Source organism: Oryx dammah, unplaced genomic scaffold (assembly GCF_014754425.2).
Source record: "Oryx dammah isolate SB20612 unplaced genomic scaffold, SCBI_Odam_1.1 HiC_scaffold_20, whole genome shotgun sequence".
NCBI lineage: Eukaryota > Metazoa > Chordata > Mammalia > Artiodactyla > Bovidae > Oryx > Oryx dammah.
In genome coordinates, this window is record NW_024070204.1 from 36,074,941 (window position 1) to 36,095,134 (window position 20,194).

General features: G+C 36.1%; 1 protein-coding gene across 2 annotated transcripts in view; it reads right to left on the reverse strand.

Moving 5' to 3' along the window:
• Positions 1-6,193, reverse strand: part of RICTOR (RPTOR independent companion of MTOR complex 2) — a 126,542-nt gene extending 120,349 nt beyond the window's left edge. For both annotated transcript variants that reach the window (XM_040262363.1, XM_040262362.1), the window contains exons 1-2: positions 6,085-6,193; positions 5,866-5,913 (exon numbers count right to left, since the gene is read on the reverse strand). In XM_040262363.1, the coding sequence (XP_040118297.1) occupies positions 5,866-5,913; positions 6,085-6,133 (97 nt within the window). In that variant the 5' untranslated portion in view covers positions 6,134-6,193. The remainder of the gene's footprint in view (positions 1-5,865; positions 5,914-6,084) is intronic.
• Between the last annotated feature and the right edge of the window lie 14,001 nt (positions 6,194-20,194).

The window sequence follows — 20,194 nt, forward strand, 5'->3', positions numbered from 1 at the left end:
TCCAAACCAGATAATGAGGTCATCCAAATGATATAATGTGCAGCAGACCAACGACAATGAAAATAGGAGAAGCTGGATTCAGTAGGTATATTAGAGGCAAATTGGGGAAACGTCAAATGAACAAAGTGGACAAGCAATAGGTCTCTAGCTTGAATACCAAAGGATGGTGGTGATACCAAGAAAGTGAATAATGGTAAGTTTCGGGGTGCAAAATTTTATACACCACAACCTCTGACAATTACCTACCACACATACACACCAATAAATTTTGCAAATTTAGAAGAAAAAGTGTGAATAAAAATGTAATTATTGTAACCATCTCAATTCATGGATTTTTTGAAGCCATGAGTGAAAAGGCTACAGAAGGTAGCATCAATAAGAAAGAAGACAAGAAAAGTCAAGAACAGAACCTTAGGGTACACTTGCTTAAGGAGCTGGAAGACCAGCCAGTAAACAGAGAAAAGAATGGCACGAGGGTTAAGGAAAAGAACCAGTTTTAAGACTAGTGACAGTGGAGTAGCTGGAAGTGCATAATCTGCAGTTAGTCACTCACTAGTTATTCAGGTAAGGCTAAATAACTTACCTGAGTTTCAGTCATGAGAATTTTAAAAGCCTGTATCTTCAACTGTAAAATAGGGATAAGAGAACCTCAAACAGTTGTCAGGGGCTTCCCAGGTGGCACAATAGTAAAGACTCCCCCTGGCAATGCAGGAAACACAAGAGACAGGGTTCTATCCCTAGGTCAGGAAGATCCCTTGGAGAAGGAAACTTGAGAAGGAATTTCCACTCCAATATTCTTGCCTGGAAAATCCCATGGACAGAGGAGACTGGCAGGCTACAGGCCACAGGGTGGCAAAGAGTAGGACATGACTGAGCACGCACACACAGAAAGAGTTGTTGAAGATTAAGTAAAATAATACATTTTACTGTCTGGAACAATATTAATACAGTAGTAGTACTAATAATAGAATGGGGAACTTAAAAATGCCAATGAATTTTGCATGAGGTTACTAGCATCCTTTAAGAAAACTGTTTTAAGTACAGGGGGAGAGCTGTGCTTACAAGACTGAAGGAGTTAAGAAAGAAAACTGGAGTGAGGATAAACTATTCCGTGTGCAAAGCCTATGAAAAAATGACTGTTTTAAAAATCCTTGTCTTTATTGTTCCGTATGTCTCACCATCATCCCATGCCTAGCAAAGTGATCCATAGGAAGAATACAACAAATGTTTGCTGAATATGAAAAAATTAACCTAACAGGAAGTAAAGCAGCAAGAAATCTTCTACAAAGAATCTTAGGGGAAACAGAATTAGGAGCATAAAATTCTTTTCCAGTTTAGCCTTGGAAATGAAGAGAGATGCTTTATCCTCTGATTCGAGAAAACAGAAGGTGAGTATAGGTGAAATATAAAGGGGAGAAGACAAGTAGATTCACATTAGACAGCTTCTATCTTCTTAATAAAGAAATAAAAGAAATAAAATCCTCCTCTATGCAGGGTAGGAGGATTCCGAAGTCAGTTTAGAATCTGGAGACAAAAATTAGTGGGTTCATCCATTTCAACATATATTCAACTTAATCTGCCTCGAATACCCTGGTCTAGTGCCCCATCACTTCTCAGATTCTACCAGTGACCTACAGAGCAGCTCCTCTTCCTACTGTCTCTTCCCAAGGTGTGGTATATTCTCTTGACATGAGCCCTCATTTTCTTCCACCACAACTATTTTATGAGAAGTCAATCCCTCTGTGAAGCTACCTCTGAGCCTCTCCTCAAAGAGTTAATCATTCTCTCCTCTAGGCGACTTCTGTTCCTTGTACAGTTTGATTAGTTGATTGTTCCATATTGCAATCACTTCTTTATGTCTGTTCCAGTAAACTCCGAAAAAGGGAGTAATATCTTCATCTTCAGTCCTCCAGCACTTAATTCAGTATTTATTAAATAAAAAGCAGTCAAATGTTTGTTTCGTCTAACTGAAGTAAGTGATTAAACATGAGTTTAATCCTAACTAGAAAAAAAATCACAAAACACAAAGTGTTCAAATCTGCATCATTCAGATAACCTTCCTGCTTTTCTAAGTATTAAAGAGCAGCTAAGACAGTCAACCTTTTCATTCCTACTAACGGAAAAATAAAAGGATTGAATGGTCAAAAATATGTAAGGCTCAATACTTAATAAATTATATTTTAATAGTTATATTTGAATATATATGTTTCCACGTCCTACGAATTCACCTTGAACACAATAACTAAATTATACTAGGAAGGGTTTCTTATTCCAGGAAGAATACTCTCTCTTCAAGTTATTCAGTACCAGGAAGAGATGCCCTAGTGGACTGAAAAAAAAAAAAAAAAAAAAAGACTATCCTTGCGGTGGAAGTGGTTAAGGGAAGCATTTCAGTTTCAAAATAAATTTTGGCATGCAAAACAGAGAGTATTTAATGATACCAACAGCAGTTATCAGGGACTTTCACAATTAAGTAATTGCCTGAACAAAACTTAAAGCAACAATTATCAATAAATCAACCATAGGACCTCCTACAATGAAGTTTCTAAATTCAAAATTGACCCATAAACAATTTTTAACTGAAGCACTTTCATACAAACCATAGCAGTAACATCAAAACAAAAATTAAAGAAACTTAAACCTCTCCTAGGCTTCAAGAAGCTTGCAAGGATGGCCAAGCCTCATTACCAAGAAATTTTCTGGAATCAGGGAGAAAAACCATAGAGTAGAATATCTAATATTTTTAAATAAAATACCACATTTTATCTTAAGTACATATAATAGATTGTTCTTTACTTAGACCTAATACGGGTAATGTCACAGTTTTTTTTTTTTTTTTAAATACTTGTTATATTCAAGAACTTATAAAGTGCTGTATGTCAATTATCTCTCAAGAAAAGAAGAAAAAAATGATCACAATAGGGGTGGGGGCCTAGGAAACAAACTATGTGATGGAGACATACAAGAGTTTCTTATAACTTACTATATTCATGTATTCACATATGATTTATATATTTTGAAGCTTTTCTTAACAAATTGAAAAACAATAAAAAAGAGTTTCAGTTCAGAGAGATTATACCCAATTAATAGTATGTCTCAAAAATAAATGAAAGCTTCAATACAGTAATTCCTGGTTAACAATTTCATAATATTAAAAACAATAATCTGAAATACTTTAAATGTGATATCAAGAAGCAATAAGTTTGATTTCATTGTTCAGGAAAGCAACTAACATTTAGTTAACATCACTCACAAAGTCCTAGGTCCCATTCTGAGTACTATATGGCCTAGTTCATTTACTTCTCATATTCTTAACAACCTTCAAGAATAACCTGAAGTTAATTTTTTTTGAGCTGAAGAAACCAAGAGTTAATGAAGGTTAAATAAACTGCCCCCAGTCATCCAGCTGAGTTACAACTCAAAACCATTTGACTTTATACTACACACTGATGGCTCCTCTAGGAATTACAATAACCATGGCCTCTATTTTATAATGAACTTTGTTAGACAGCTACACAATGACTTTCTCAAAGGTTACATAAAAATAATGAGAATGAGAGCAAACACTGCCTTACAGCATTTAAGAAATTTTTTCAGTTACTCAAACTTTATCTAAAACATGCCGTAATCCAATCCACAAGCAGCTGCCCTTCAGCTGCAACCCAGACTGCCCCACAGTTCTCAAATGATTACGGAAGCTTAATTCCTCATGAACTTTCATGTTAGATCCACAAGCCTTCTTCTAACAATGAATGTTTGTCAGAATAGCAATTTCTCAAACAATAGAGTCACTATACAATGAATATAACTCAGATTATTTTTCTTATTCAAGACTTCCTTAAGATTTAAGAACAGTTCTCTCATGTCCTCTCACTCTTAGTTGCATATTGCTTTTGCAGTTTCAGCTAGCTGTGCATACTTCATTCTAAACTGAAATATATCTTGTCCGGGAAAGCGTTTTCTGCACTTTTTGTATTGATATTATCCTAGAAACACCTATAGACACAGATGGTTACTAAACACTCAGGGAATATAGCATTCTAAATAATAAATATACAGCTATCTGTGTACCTGAGTAAAACTGGAGTAAATGAAAGGTATCAACTCAGATTTGTACATAAGCTTTTTTACTACCCCAAATTTTGACACCAGACAAACTACTACATATAGGAGATCAGCAAAGTCAACTTAAAGCACAAGTATAATTCATTTTCTAGTACCACATTCAAACAGATTTTTAATGCACAAATTAAACCCAAGATCTATCGAATAAAGGGTCTTCTCACCTTCATCTAAAACATGTATGCACATATATAAATTAAATCACTAAAACTACATCTTTTACAAAACTCAAATGCTAAATTGAGCCCTGTGGGAATCTTGCTTATTTTGTCAGGCACTTTACTAGAAAATCTTTTCCCTCATGTATTTTATACAGACTTTTCATATGTGTGTTATAGTCAAGTTTCCAAACTGTTACACAAAAGTCAAAAGTTTTATATCTCTCTACATTAATATTCAAACCCTATCTGCTGAAAAAAGTTCTAATTTAGTGCATTAGTGACCTAATTAGTTGTCATTTCTACTACTTAAGCCCTATTTTATTTTAGAAACTCCGCAAAAGTACCTTGTTCACCCGAAACTAAGTCCCTGAACTTTTGGAATAAAATATTGTTACAAAAATTTATTGTAGCTGAATTAAAAACTAGCCTTTCAGTCCACAAAACAGTAATCTTACATTATGATATACAAAATAAAACAAATTAGAGAATGCACTATGCTTTAGATACAGAGATGATCCTCAACAATGAGCCCGCATCTAACAAATACTGTAAATAAGTCATTATGTCAAGTAGAACGTAGTTTTAAAGTTTTATATAGAATGTTTAAAAGGACTTTTTAAAAAAACTTCCTAAAGTGTTTTTCAGATCTCAAAAAGGAAACTGGTTCTATACAGCTGAACCAGGTTACACGCTAAGTTACAGCGGGTGTGAAACGACTTCATCGGAATCAATAGACTCAATCTTGTTTACCGTGGATGAGAAAAGAAAAACCTTGTATATAACTACCAAATCCTCGGCGAGATATTGAATAAATTCCAGTTATGGTGACTGATGAAAATAAACTGGCAGTAGCCGGATTAGGTCCTTAAAAATATAACCCGGGTTTACCCAGTTCCGAAGGTGTAAACAAACCCGTCGCCACTGCAGAAGGTAAACAATGAACCTGCAGCGAGGGTGAGGGGGCGGTCTTTGCCAACTACAGTCTCAGCGGCCCGGGAAAGGGAAACAAGAGGGAAACACACACACACACTTCGCAGAAATCATGGGCTCTGGGTTTCGCTACGGACTTATCAATGCTGCGGGTCCCCCAGGGCGGTGGGCAAGGAGAAAAGCATCACGCAGTCGGCAAGGACCGAGCAGGTCCGGCTTCGGCGCTGGGGGACGGGGAGGGCAGGATGTGGTCTCTCTTCCCTCAGACATCCTCTAGCAACCTAAATAACAGCCTCCACCTCCCTCCGGCCGCCCCTGGGATTCGGCTGCTTCAGCTCCGGGATAGGACGACTACGCTCCCCCCGCGGTCTAGAAAACCCAGAGGGTCGGCGACTCCGCCGAGTCCCGCTTGGGGCTCCTGGGCACCGCAGCGCCCAGAGGCCCGGAAAAGGGCTTGGGGAGAGGAAAGCGGGCACCGGGAAGGGGGATGGGTCCGGGAAGACAGCCCCCGACTTGCTCCCGCGGGCCGGCAGGCGGGGCTCGGGCTCCGTCTCCCGTACCCTCGCAGGTCCCGTGCGGGGCCGGTCCCTTCCCGCGGCCCCCAACCCCGGCTCCTCCCCAGTAGGACGCCCTCGCCAGCGCCCTGCGTTACCTCGGGTCAGATCCAGCGGGACGTTCTCCTCGCCGCTGTCATTCCGCCCTGCGCGAAACAGACACATAGCCCCAATTAGGATTCGCTCCCAGGCCACCGGTGGCAGCCCTGGCTCCGACCAGCGCCCCGGTTCGCTCCACCCGCCCAGGGCCCGGGGGAGGCAAGTGCCAGGGGTGGCCGTAGCCGGGCGGCTAGGGGTGAGGGCTGCAGCAGACTTACCTCGTATTCGGAGGTTCTTCAGCGAGCGGCCGCGGCCGATCGCCGCCATATTGACGGGTTTCAGTCACAACACCGGAAACCTCGCCCAATCGCGCGAGAACCCCTTCCCCTCCCCGCGCGCCGCGCCTGCCCCCCGCGGCATCTCTCCCGCCCCTCGGCGGCGGCTGGCGGCGGGCAGCGGGTGGTGCCGGCTCACCCGGGGCGCGGAGGGAATAGAATGCCGACTCGGGATCTCGATAGAGCTTTCGACGGAGGGTGGAAGGCGCCGCGACGTGCTCGGCCCTCCGGAGCACGTCTGCCAGGAGGGGGCATTTCCCACGAGGGGAATCCCATTGATGTGAATTTGCAGCGTGGAGGATGCTTCCTGTCCAGCCGCCGCGGAAACCGTAATCTAAACCGACGCTAGGTGGGAGGAGGCCGTGATGCGCCGGACTGGCCACCTGCTGAAACCATCCCGGATGACTGTTTTCAACTCCTGAAATAGCCCTTCTTCCTTATTTATCAATTAAGACGATTTTATTAAAACAACAATACAAAAAAAAAAACCTTCACTGTTTTAATGTAACTAAATTCTGCCTAGAATCGCTTTGCTCCAACCAAGTTAACATATAACAAAGTTTGTTCTCCGACCTCGCTCAAACCTCCGTGCTAAGCAGCCTTGCGTTTGATTTTCAAAGCCACACTCAGCCAGGCTGGCTTCTTTAAGTGGAAGTGGTCGGGTAGAAGTTTTGTTTTTGACCGCTTGGAGCAGAACCCGAGAACGGGATGAAGAAGTCAGGGGTGCAGGGTGGTGGTCCCTGGCGGTGGGTGGGATTGTTCCCGCGCACGCGCGGGCGCCTGCAGGCCCGGGGAAAGGGTTTCCTCTCTTCCTGGAACCAAGAGTAGTGGAAGAAGCCTCCGCCTGGGTTTTCCCTCTGTGTAACTCCTGAAACAGTGGCTAGTGCAGATGTTGTGGACCAATATTTTTTATAGATGAACCTAACACTTACTAAGTGTAGAGACTTTAATCACTATATATGCATCTGGCCACAGACCCAGCAACTTTGTTTTACACTAGATTAACTTTGTTTTTTATTAACTTTTTATTTGGTATTGGGGCACAGCTGATTAAAAACTAGATTAACTTTAAAGAGAGGGGTGACCGTTTCGTCTCTTCCTATTCCTCAACGCTTTCCTTTCTGTTCTGTAAGACTGGAGGTTGATTAACAGTAGATATCTTGCTGTCTTTTCCCAGCTACCGGTTAATGCATTGTCCATAATAAATAAGTGTTCAATAAGTAATGAATTATCTGAATAAATGCCCTAGATCCCTTGTTTCAACGCTCTTTTTGCTGTTTTAAAAAAAAAAGCTATTTGTACATACCAATTGCAGTCGTTAATAATAAAGAACAATGGGAAAAATAAAAGTAGGGATTATGCAGATTATTGCAGCCTTTGAAAATGACGATGCAGGTCTAGTGTATTTGTAGGAAATAATGTTCATGATATTAAATCTAGCAAGAGATTAGTCCTTTTTTATAAACACTTAAAATACATAAAAGTATATAAAATATTTTACATATCTATTTATGGAGAAAAAAGTCTGATATATACATCAAAATGTTAACTTTTTTCCTTTTTAAGTGGTGGTATTAGACATAGGGTTTATCTTCTTGCTTGCTTGTCTGTACTTTTAAAATGTCCTATGATCAGTACATATCGATTGTAAAAGAAGTAAAAATGTTAACGAGAAAAATAAAAGCAGCATAGAGTAGCATCATCAAGAAAATAAAAGAGGAATACTTATTCCTTAAGATACCATTTTCTGTATATTCCAGGTCCTTTTCTTAGGAGATCTGCAATCAGATATCTGCTACTGATACACTTCTTAGATTCAAGGATGTGATACAATTAGCCTACTTTTTAAAAATATACTCTGATATTAATATTCTAGTTACAGCTTAAGGCAAAACTTGAAGTCTAGTTAGGACATTAAAATTTTGCATTTCATCTCTTTATGTAGCACATTTCACCATTTTAGAAAAGCAGAAATCTAGCAATGAAATTCCACCAGCATCTTAGGATTGTTCCAATTTTCAACCACCCTTTAAACCAATTAATGAAATTCTCATCTATTCTGAATTAACCCTTTCCCAGTACAATTTAACTTCATTTTCTTTTTCAGTCTTCCATGAAAATTGAGTACAAACAATACAGTTTTATGTGACTTAAGATACTTGAGAACCTGAATCTAACAGTCTTTTATCTTTATAACTATCGATATATTTTCCTATTTAAAGATCATTATTCAATTACTCCATCTCTTTCAGGAGAAAAAAATCATCTTTCTCCAAGACTTACATCTTACAATGAAACTAGTTTTTTCCTGTGTTACTATCACAGTCATTTGACTGGCTGTGTTCTCCATGTTTGTTCTTAAGGTGAATGGCATTTCTGGTAAACACACATTCTTAGTGTTTACAAATGACATTCATCTAGGAAGCAGGAGTTTCGGTAAATTTTAGTAGGAAATACATTTTACATTGTTATATTGGCTCTTAATTTAAACCGTAATACTACATTATTAATCTTAGGTTGTTTTAAAATCTCTAAGTTATTTTCTAAACTTGCCAATAGTTAGCCATTTCTCATTTTGAAACTTATTTTTCTTCCCTGTTTATTTTAGCCCATCCCTCTGTCTTACTCATTTTGTTTACTTCTTAATACTTCTCCAATTTTCCAGGTCATTTTGATTCTAATCTGGTCATTGAGAATGTGACTTCCTCTTCTTAGTTTTCATTTCCCAATTAAGTTTCATTTACTGTGTGAATGACTGTTTTTTCTTGTAGTATTAGTCATTGATAAAAAATGTTACTTGAGATTAGGTCCAGGACCACACCTCTGAAAGATAACTGCTTGATTCCAAAGATACAATGACTTCACTGATAGTCATTCTCTGGGTTCTATTTCTATCCAATTACACACAGTTAATAATTCTAATTATATACCAAATTGTATCAGTTTCAGATACAGTGGTAACACTGAACAGAAATGAAGCCTTGCCAAAATCTTAGTTCCCTTTATCTATCTGCCTTATGACATAGGCCATATGAAGATAAAGTAAGTCAAAAACCACAACATTTGATCAGTCTATTTTTTGGTAATTTCATCCCTTAGTTAAACCACAATTTAACATCTAGATAAAGGCCATTAAAATGACAGATGGTGGTCTAAAATAGATATTATAATCCTGCACAGGATTGACAACTACCAATTGACCTTCCCTCACAACCTCTTTGGAACAGTTCCTCAGAGCTATCTGAGATGCTGTCTCCCAGGCTGCAGTCCTCATTTTGCCCAAAATAAAACTCACATTGTGCATCTTTTTAGTTGACAGGATTAATTATGAAGATTCAGCCTTGTCACAGCACAAAGTTGCTTCTTAGTATTATTCCTTTCATTTTCAATCTCTGTTCCAAAACTTAATGTAAACTTCATTTTTTAAAAAATTCTGTAAAGTATAAAGGCCCTCATTGAAAACAGCTTTAAATGAAATTAAGAGTATGTTTGTGAAAGAAGATGAATAAATTCATAAAATCTGGAAGGGTATATGCTAAAATTTCAACAGTGATTATCTCTGGTTGGTAGAATTTTGAGTGATTTTATTTTTCTTTTTTTCATTTTAATTGTTCTAAAACAAATTATTACTTATGAAAAACTTTTTTAAGGAAAACTGTTTTAGAGAAATTTTGTTGGCTATCTTAACCACAATTATAAACATTTGATTGTAAAAATTTGTTAAGAGGTGGACCTATCAAAATTGTTTATGTATCTCATTATTTCAAAAGAACATTTCTACACGTATTCTAATACATGTATATTAGCTTTTTTATTAACTAAAATATAAAGCATAAAGATGAAATTTAGAATGGCTCAAAGTAATTTTTTATGTTACTTTACTAATGGCACAAGTAAAAGCAAAGGCGCTGAATATACTTCAGTATTTTAAAAACCTCTTGTTAAAATCTTCATGGTATAGCAATTCAAAAGTAATTCTAAGAAGAGTTTATTTGTATATTGAGTTTTAGTGGCTAGACAAAAAAGAAGTCAAAAGTCGAAGAACTATTCTATTTGCTGCAGTTTTCTAAATCATAATCCTTGTTTTTTTCAAATCCATCCAAATTCCATTCATTCAAAACTTTTAAAATGTAATTTAGCTAATGAATGTCCATCTCTCCTCATGTCAATTCGTTTTCATAGCAAACCAGAAGGCATAACATTTAGAAATATTTATCAAATAATTTCAAAATGGTTTCAAAAATCTTTATCCAAAAGATTCTAAGCATGTTAGTAACTCTGTTTCCATGATTTTTAAGTGTGTAGATATAAAATTTATTTAGGTGATGTATTTAGATTTGTGTTCAGAAGAAGAAAAAAAAAAATTACAAAGCTATGTGTTTCCAAATACCTGTTATTTAAATGCTCTTGTCCTAGCACACAGTTCTCTGAAAATCAATAGCTTTATTAGTCTCATCTTAAAGGAAAAGATTAAATTTAATCTTTTTTAAAATTTCTGATAGATACAATGCTACTGGACATAATCAATCATCACAAAAAAACCAGTTTGGCAGTAAATAGATATCAAACACCTGCATGATACAAAAGCTCTTCATGGTCACTCCACTTCTCGTTTCAAAGCGTGTGAAAACTAAACTGTATTTTTCTGTTTCTGTGTGAATTCCCTTAAAATTATAATTTATAGAAACCTCTGTTGTTTTTTTCATAAAACATTGTTTTTTTTAAGGTAGTTTACTGATAAGGATATACGTTCTTTGGTACATCTTTGCTTTGGTGCTACAAAATAAAGAGCAATTATTGGTGCGTTTTACCAATGAACAGAATTTAGCAAACGACATAAGCTGAGACAAGTGTCATTTATGCTTCCATCCAAGTGCACAGAAAAGCTTCCATAATACCTATTTAAGTACCTTTTTCTTCAAATTGTCAGTTTGTTTTTTCTTTTCCTTTTTTTGTTTTGATTGGCCAATAGGACGGCATGGACCTCTTTGTTGCTAAAAAGAACTATTTTTTTGCAAAGCAATTCAGTGCTTTGTTGTTGTGTTCAGTTGCTCTGTCATGTCGGATTCTTTGCAGCTCCATGGACTGCAGCATGCCAGGCTTCCCTGTCCTTTGCTATCTCTCGGATTTTGCTCACTCATGTCCATTGAATCAGTAATGCCATCCAACCATGGCATCCTCTGTCACCCCCTTCTCTTCCCACCTTCAATCTTTCCCAGCATCAGGATCTTTTCCAATGAGTCGGCTCTTCAAATTCAACACTGTTTAACTTCTAACATTACTGAAAACAAAATAGAAAATTATTTTTATAATATCTTCAATTATCTGCATAATATTTTGAAATATTTTGCTAATCAGATAGCTTTATACTATAATTAGCTAACAACCCAAGGAACAGTGTACACTTAGAGTAAAACAATATTAAAAGATAATGTGCATAAATTCATATTTCACATAATCGTAATCATTTCAATTTTTTTAAATGTTGACTGACACTGATATCTGATTACATTCAGTTCAGCTCATTCAGTCGTGTCTGACTTTGCAATGCCATAGACTGCAGCACACCAGGCTTCCCTGTCCATCACCAACTTCTGGAGCTTGCTCAAACTCACGTCCATCGGGTCAGTGATGCCATCCAACTATCTCATCCGATTACATTATCATTGCTTTTTCATTATAATAATGTTGATAAAGTGCTAATATCAGGCGTGGGAATATCTGATCTTCCATATTTTAAAATCTCCTGCTTGTGCTTTCGCTCTTTGTGTTATATACACAGAGGTCCTTTGCAAGATTCTTTGTAATCTTGTATCCACCATGTATCCACTTTTTGAAAGACAGTTTAAAATATACTCCTTAAATCCACTTATCTGGATGTAATACATGGAATATGATACCCAGGGAAGTGTGAAATCCTCTGAGTTTCAGAACACCTAGTCTTCCCTCAGGATACCTTATATGACTCATGCCAATTTAACCTACTAATCAAATGACAGCTTGATTGTTAATCTGCATAATAAATACCAATAGTTTATTTTATCTCTTCTTGTTCTTTTCCTAAAAAAAAAAAATCTCCAAAACTTCACCAAAAGCCTAACAGTGTACTAAAATTAGAGCAACAGTGAACAAATGGAGAACTGGAAAAGCCAAGCTCTCTAGAGGGCAAAGGCCAATAGCATACCAGGACTTTGAAGGCCAAACCACTACCAGAAGGTAGAAAAGCTGAACACTGACACTTCTGCTTTAAGCCCAAGATCCCAGAGGTGGACCAAAGTGGACCCAGGTTGGTAGTGCCCCCTGGCTTCCTGAAATAGAAATTACAAATCCTTTCTGGGAAAAAGATATGCTCTGTGTAACTCCTAGCCTCTTCACATTTAAGATCAAACAAGTAAAAGTCCATGTTAAAAGGTCATTAAAATCATAGGAAAAAGTCACCATGAATAAGAATCAGTAGAAATAAAAATCAGAATTATATCCCATCAGCTTCAGAAATTGATGATCAGAAACAGAATATAAGGTGATATCTAGTTAATGATAGGTAGATGGATAGATAAGTAGATAATTTTTAAATTAAGAATTTCTGATTCTATCCATGATGGAATAGGTGTTGGGTTTACTTTCCCACAATAAATATTAATCTAGATAAAATATATGAACAACTGTTTTTAGGCATTGGACAATATATATAGTGTGGACCATGACCTTGATATTAAGAAAGAAAGTGAAGTGGCTCAGTCATGTCCGACTCTTTGAGACCCCATGGACTGTAGTCTGCCAGGCCCCTCCGCCCATGGGATTTTCCAGGCAAGAATACTGGAGTGGGTTGCCATTTCCTTCTCCAGGGGATCTTCTCAACCCAGAGATTGAACCTGGGTCTCCTACGCTGCAGGCAGACTCTATCATCTGAGCCACTAGAAAAGCCCAAGATTTAGAAGGAGATTAAGAAACAAAGTCAACTCAACATTCTCTCTTGCTTTTTGCCTGCTGACACCTTTCAAAATAAAACACAATTCTGTGGAAACAAAATAGAGAACAGCAGTCTCACTGAATGGAGGAAAGAAAGATTAAAGTTCAGAAATAATGAAGCAATTGAAGTTTGAGGGACAAAATACCAGGAAGGAGGGAGCTGTACAGAGTAGGAATTCCAGAAATCTGTATATGAATCCTTTTGATTATTTAGCTGAACTGAAAGCTGCATAAGTATTGGTACTTTGTGAGACCTGGCAGAGAAAACTCCTGGGGACTCTGAACTAAACAGAGAAGATCCAGAGTTTGCAGACTGGTGAAAGACAGTATGAATTTCAACCAGGAAGTAGAGACTTTGGTGAACACTCTGAGCATTCAGTTAAGACTTCCCAAATGGTTGGGGTGAATGGAGAACCCCCAACACTTATAAATAAGGGAAAAACCTGCACCAATCCTAAAATAAAGAATACTATAGACGTGTCCAAACAAAACATGAAACCAAGTCAGAACAGGATCAAACTGATTTGCCGGTATATTAGCTAATGACTAGGGGGAAAAAAATCACAAAGTCATTAAAAAGAAAACAATATCCCAGTTCTCAAACACATAGCTCATATAATAACAATTCTATTAGATGTGAAAAATCAGGAAAATATGGGTCATCATTAGAAAAAGAGTCAATTAAAACACACAGAAATAACACAGATATTGACACTAGTAGAATTTTATAAATATGGTTAAATATTTTACAGTTGGACGTAATAAATAGACATATGGGGACTTTGACTAAAGAAATGTATACTGTTAGAAAGAACCAAGTGAAAATTCTCAAAAAGAAAAATACAAAATTAAAATTGTAAAAATCCATTAAATGATGACACAATAGACACTAAAAAATAAAGGACCAATGAATTTGAAGAGAGAACAATAAAATGACTAGAGAAGAAAAAGACAAGAAAGAAAGACAAAAGGAAGAACAAGTTTCTGTAATCCACGTTAAAAAAAAAAAAAAAAAAAACCACAGCACATAGCCTGAAACATATAATTGGAGTTCCAAGAGAAGTAGAAAGAGATTGGGACAAAAAAACAATGTTTGAAGAAATAATGCTGAAATGTTCCAAACATTATGAAAACAAAAACACAGATCCAAGAAGCTGAAAGAATCAAAAGCAAAGAAAACCATTCCCAGATATATCATAGCCAAATTGTTAAAAATCAAAGATAAAAAGAAGGACTTCCCCGGTGGTTCAGAGATTAAGCGTCCACCTGCCAATGCAGGGGACACGAGTTTGACTCCTGACTTGGAAAGAATCTGCATTTCCCCCTGATTTAGGAAGAATCTGTGGGGCAGTTAAGCCCATGTGCCAGTACTGAGCCCATGAGCTTCAATTATTAAAACCCACAGGCCAAAGCCCATGCTCTGCAACAAGTGAAACCACTGCAGTGAGAAGCCCACACACCTCAGCTAGAGAGGAGCCCCGACTTGCTGCAATTAGAGAAAAGCCATCAGGCAGCAACAAAGACCCAGTGCAGCCAAAGATAAAATAAATAAATTTTTAAAAAATTAACAGAGAAAGGGAAAAATCTTTGTTTGTGCCATGCAGCTTACAGGATTTTAATTCCCTGACCAGGAATTGAACCCTTAACCTTGGCAGTGAAAGTGCAGAATCCTAACAACTGGACTGCCATGGAATTCCCAAGAGAAAAATCTTAAAAGCAGAGAAGAGAACCAAAACCAAATTAACTACAAGCAATAACAATAAGAATTACTGGTGACTTCCAGTCAGAAAAAATGTAAGCCAGGCAGAAAGAATATAAGATATCAATTAAATGACAGCTTTAAAGTGAGAAAGGAAAGAAATGTCTAAGTCTAGAATTGTGTATCTAGTAAAATCAGTTTTTAAAAAATGAAATAGAGACATTTTAAGACTTTCAAAAATTTGAAAGAATTTTTCATGAATAGATGTATTCTACAATAAATGTTGAAGGTAGTTCTGCAGACAAGAGAAATAATTCCAGATGGAAATTCAGATCTACATGAAGAGACAAAGAATGCAGACAACAATGGTTAATATATACGTAAATGCAAAAGATGCTTTTTAAAAGATAATTTCTTGTTTAAAGCAAAGGTAACAACAATGTATTGTGGGTTTAAATTATAGAAGTAAAATGTATGACAAAACCAGACTGTTATAATGTTCTTGTAGTATGTATGAAATGGTGGAATATTAGTTCAAAGTATACAATGATTAGTTAAGATTGTATATAATATAAATAGCTACATAGGCAATTTCTGCCCTTCCATGTCAATTATTATATTAAAACTATGTAAGTTATACACTTTCTGACTTTAAAACTTACTGCAAACCAACAGTAATTAAGGCAATGTAGACCTGGCATAAGGATAGATGAAAACAAGAGGCAAAAGCCAAAAGAACTGCAAGGATAAAGAGATAAATACACATTTGCAGTCAAAGATGTCAATTCTCCTTCATCAGTAATTAAGAAAACAAATACGCAGAAAATCAGAATACACATTCTTTTTAATGCAACCAGAATAGATACAAGAGAGAGCACAGTCTGGGCCACAAAACAAATTCTAAGAAATCTGAAAAATTGAAATCATATGAAACATGTTCCTGGACCATACAAAGTTAAACTAGAAACCAATAGCACAAGAAGGTCTAGAAAACTTCCAAATATTTAGAAATTAAACAGAAAAGAAAGAGTCAAAGAAGAAAGAGTCAAGAGGTAAATTAAAATGTATTTTGAATTAAATAAAAATGACAGCTTAGTATACCAAAATTTTTGCATGAAGCTAAAGCAGGGGAATTAACAATATTAAGTGCTTTTATTTAAAAAAAGAAAGATCTCAAATCAATTGTTTAAACTATTACCTTAAAAAGCTAGAAAAAGAACAACAAATTAAAGCCAAAATGAGCAGAGGGCAATAAAAAACTTAAGTGCAAAAATTAATGAGGACAGGAAAACAGAGAAAAACAGTGAAATCAAAAGTCGTTTCTTTGAAATAAATGAGTGATAAACTTCTAGCTAGATTGATCAAGAAAAAAGAAGCTGCAAATTACAAATATCAAAAGTGAAAGACAGGACATCACTGTCGAAGCTCCAGATATTAAAAGCCTACAAAAGGAATATTAACAGCTTGATGCCAGCAAATTTGACAACTTAGTTGAAAAATGGACCAGTTCCTTCAAAGATACAAAATACTAATGGGTATTCAAGAATCTCATTTATAAATATTAACAAAATGACTCTAAAGTCTATAAGGAAAGTCAAAAACATAGAATAGCCAAGACAATACTAAAGAAGAAAAACAAATGTATGTTTTTTGCCTGGGCCATACAGCTTCTAGGGTTTTAATTCCCCTACCAGGGATCACACTGGAGACCTTGGCAGTGGTCTCCAAGTCTAACCACTGGACCACCAGGGAATTCCCAAGACAGGGTAATTTTATAGAGAAGGATAGATGTAAATGAAATGAACAAAAATAAAGAGCTCAGAAATAGTCATATCTTCAATTAATTTTTTTACAAGGTTAGGAAGACAATTAAATGTTGAAAGGATAGTCTTTTCAACAAATGTGTTGAATAAATTGGATATCCACATACAAAATAATAAATTTTTATCTGCATTTCATGCTTTATGTAAAAATTAACTCTGAATAGATCATAAACCCAAATATAAAGCCTAAAACTACAAAACTTCTAAAAGAGGAGAAAATCTTTGTAATCTTTGGTGAGGCAAGGATTTCTTAGATATGTTGCCAGAAGCATGGTCAATATGAGAGAAAAACTGATAGATTGGATTTTATGAAAAAGAATAATTTCTGCTCTTAGAAAGACAATTTTAAGAGAATAAAAAGATAAATGATAGACTTTGAGAAAATATTTTCTTTTTTAAAGTAGTGTATAATTAACAAATAAAAGGATTGCTGCTGCTGCTACTGCTGCTAAGTCGCCTCAGTCTTGTCCAACTCTGTGCGACCCCATGGACTACAGCCCACCAGGCTCCTTCATCCATGGGATTTTCCAGGCAAGAGTACTGGAGTGGGGTGCCATTGCCTTCTCCAAAAAGGATTGCTAACACTGAGTTAATTAACACATTTCTCACCTCATAGATTTACCTTTTTTGTTATTGTTGAGAACACATCTACTCTTTTAATAAATTTCAGTGACACAATACAGTATTATCAACTATAGTCATGTTATAGATTAGATCCTTAGAATTTATTCCTCTTGTAACTTAAAGTTTGTACCCTTTTAGCAACCTGTCTTTATTTCCCACACCTTCTGCCCCTGACAACCACTAAACTGCTCTCTGATTCTATAAGTTCCATTTTTCAGAGTCCATATATAAATGAGATCATGCAGTATTTGTCTCTCTCTGTTTAGCTTATTTCACTTAGCATAATGCCCTCCAGTTTGACCCATATAGCAAACAGTAGGATTCCCTTTTTTATTGATAGTAATGGTTATGTGACTGTATGTGTTTGTTAAACTTACAGGACTATATATTAAAAAAGGTCAAATTTATCTGTATATAATTTTGACCTTTCAAAAATAGAAGTAAAAATTAACCCAAGATGTAGAAAATATACAGAGTGTAGTATAAGCTCTAACATACTTTAAAAGGATTCTCAGAAAGAAGGAATTGAGATATTAGAGAAGATTCAATATTTGAAGAGATTAGGGTTTACATCTTCATGGATTTATTAAAAATTCAAATTTGCAAATACTAGAAGGACAAAGTATGGCAAGCAGGATAAATAAAATGAAATTCACACCTGGACACTACATAGTGAAAGTGCAGAGCATCGAAGACAAAGAGTTCTTCAAGGCAGATGTAGAAGAAAAATAGATAATCTACAGGAATCCCCAGAAGAAATAATAGATGCCAGAGGAAATTCTCTTTAAAGTGGTAATAAATATGACTGCCATCCAAATGTCTGTACTAAAAAAAAAAAAAAAAAAAAAATCTATCTTTAAAGAATACAGAAAAACAAAGACATTTCTAGATAAACAATGGGAACATTCACCACCAAAAGACTTGACTGTAGGACTCTTCATTATATGCATTTCAAGAAGAATAAAATGGTTTTGAAAGGATATTCTAAGATACAAAAGAATGATGAGTAAAGAAATTAGTAACTCACGTAAACAAATGTAAACAAAAAGTTTGCTTCTGAAAATATTTTAACATTAGGGATTAAAAAGGAAAGAAATAAAATACTGGACAATATTAGTTTGTTATATAGGAATGGTGATCTGAATTAATCTGTCCAAAAATACTTATATTGTTCCAAGAGAGAGGATAAGTAATTAACCAGCTTTAGACTTTTTGAAGTATGCTGAAAAAAATGCAAGTATAACAACTAAAAGAAAAACAACGGATTACAGAGCTTACACATGAGTGATATGGGATTATGGGGAATGAACTAACAAAAATAGCAAAGGAAGAAATAAATCGGTCTTCAAAAAAAAGACAAGAAGGAGAACAAAGAAGCATAACACAAAATGGAAACCTGGCAAACAGAAAATATAATGCAAGATTAAAAACACATCTAATTATATGTACACAGATGGAATGCTTTATCTGTATTTAATTATAAATTGACCAGTTAAAAGTCAGAAATAATGAAATTAATTTTAAAAATTCAATTATGCTATTGCTATACACTAAAATTTTTAAAAAGTTTAAAATCATACAGATTAAAAAAATGAGAGTTTATATGAATATGAGAAAAAATAGACTAAGTCAAAAAGTGTAATTAGCGGCCCAAGTTATCCCAACATAATGAGAAGAGGCTCAGCGATAAGGAAGATTTAAAATTATAAAAGCATGTGTACTTAATAAAATAGTAACAATACAAAACAAAACAAAAATAGAAATAAATGAAGAAAACTTGCTGATCATTATAAGAGGAGAGTCCAAAATACTTCTTCAACTATTGTTAGTTTAGGCAGATTTCTTTCCTGATGAATGCTGTTAAAACTTGATTTTCCTGTAAGGAGTCTTATCAGAAAAAGCAAGCACAGAAGAGGAAGTAAGTAGGATTCCTTAGAAAAGAGCTTCAAAGAGGTGATTTACTCAGGCTCTCATTTACCTTCAGTGCAGACACACAACTTGTCAGTCAGAAAAAGAGCCTTGGGACATGCCTCAGTCAACTTTAAAAACAAATGTCATTATCTGTGAGATTTCGTTTTTTCAAAAGAAGAAAAAATAATTACATGATTGGTGCCAGTCGTTTTCAGATCCTACTTTAGGATTTTCCAGAAGATCATGCTAGACATTCATAAGAATTCTTTTGTTTAAGAAAGTAATTTGTTCAACAGAATAGCTCTTCCAGGGACTGAAGTGTCTATTTCTGCTCTACGGCAGTACCCTCTTTCCAGATATACTTTGGAAACTGAGGTTGCTTTGTCAGCGTGAAATCAGAGAAATCATTTCCTTATCTTTTGATAATTTTACTTATTTTGGGCTGTGCTGGGTCTTCACTGATGCTCGGGCTTTTCTCTAGTTGCAGCAAGCAGAGCCTACCGTCTAGCTGAGGTGCACGGGCTTCTCACTGTGGTGGCTTCGCTTGTTGCTGAGCCCGGACTCTAGGGAATGTGGGCTTCAGTAGCTGTGGTGTGGCTCCCAGGCTCAAAGCACAGGCTCAATAGTTGTGGCCCATAGGCTTAGTTGCTCCGTGGCATGTGGAATCTTCCAGGACCAGGGATCAAACCCGTGTCCCCTGCATTGGCAGGCAACTTCTTACCACCAGGGACAACCAGTAGTTAGATTTTTTGAAGAATATTTTAATATTAGGTTTTAACAAATTGTGTCTAATATTCCTCATTAACTTTTCTGACCTTTGTAAATTTCTAATTTGTATTTATGTTTTTATTAATCTTTTCCTTTAGTGTTCCTACAAATGATAATTAATTCTTTTAATTTGCTACTATCATGGAGATTTTTAAAAATTATTATGGCTTCTTTTTTAATAATTTATTGGTGCTTTGGGCTTCCCTAGTAGCTCAGCTGGTAAAGAATCTGCCTGCAATGCAAGAGAGCTGGATTCAGT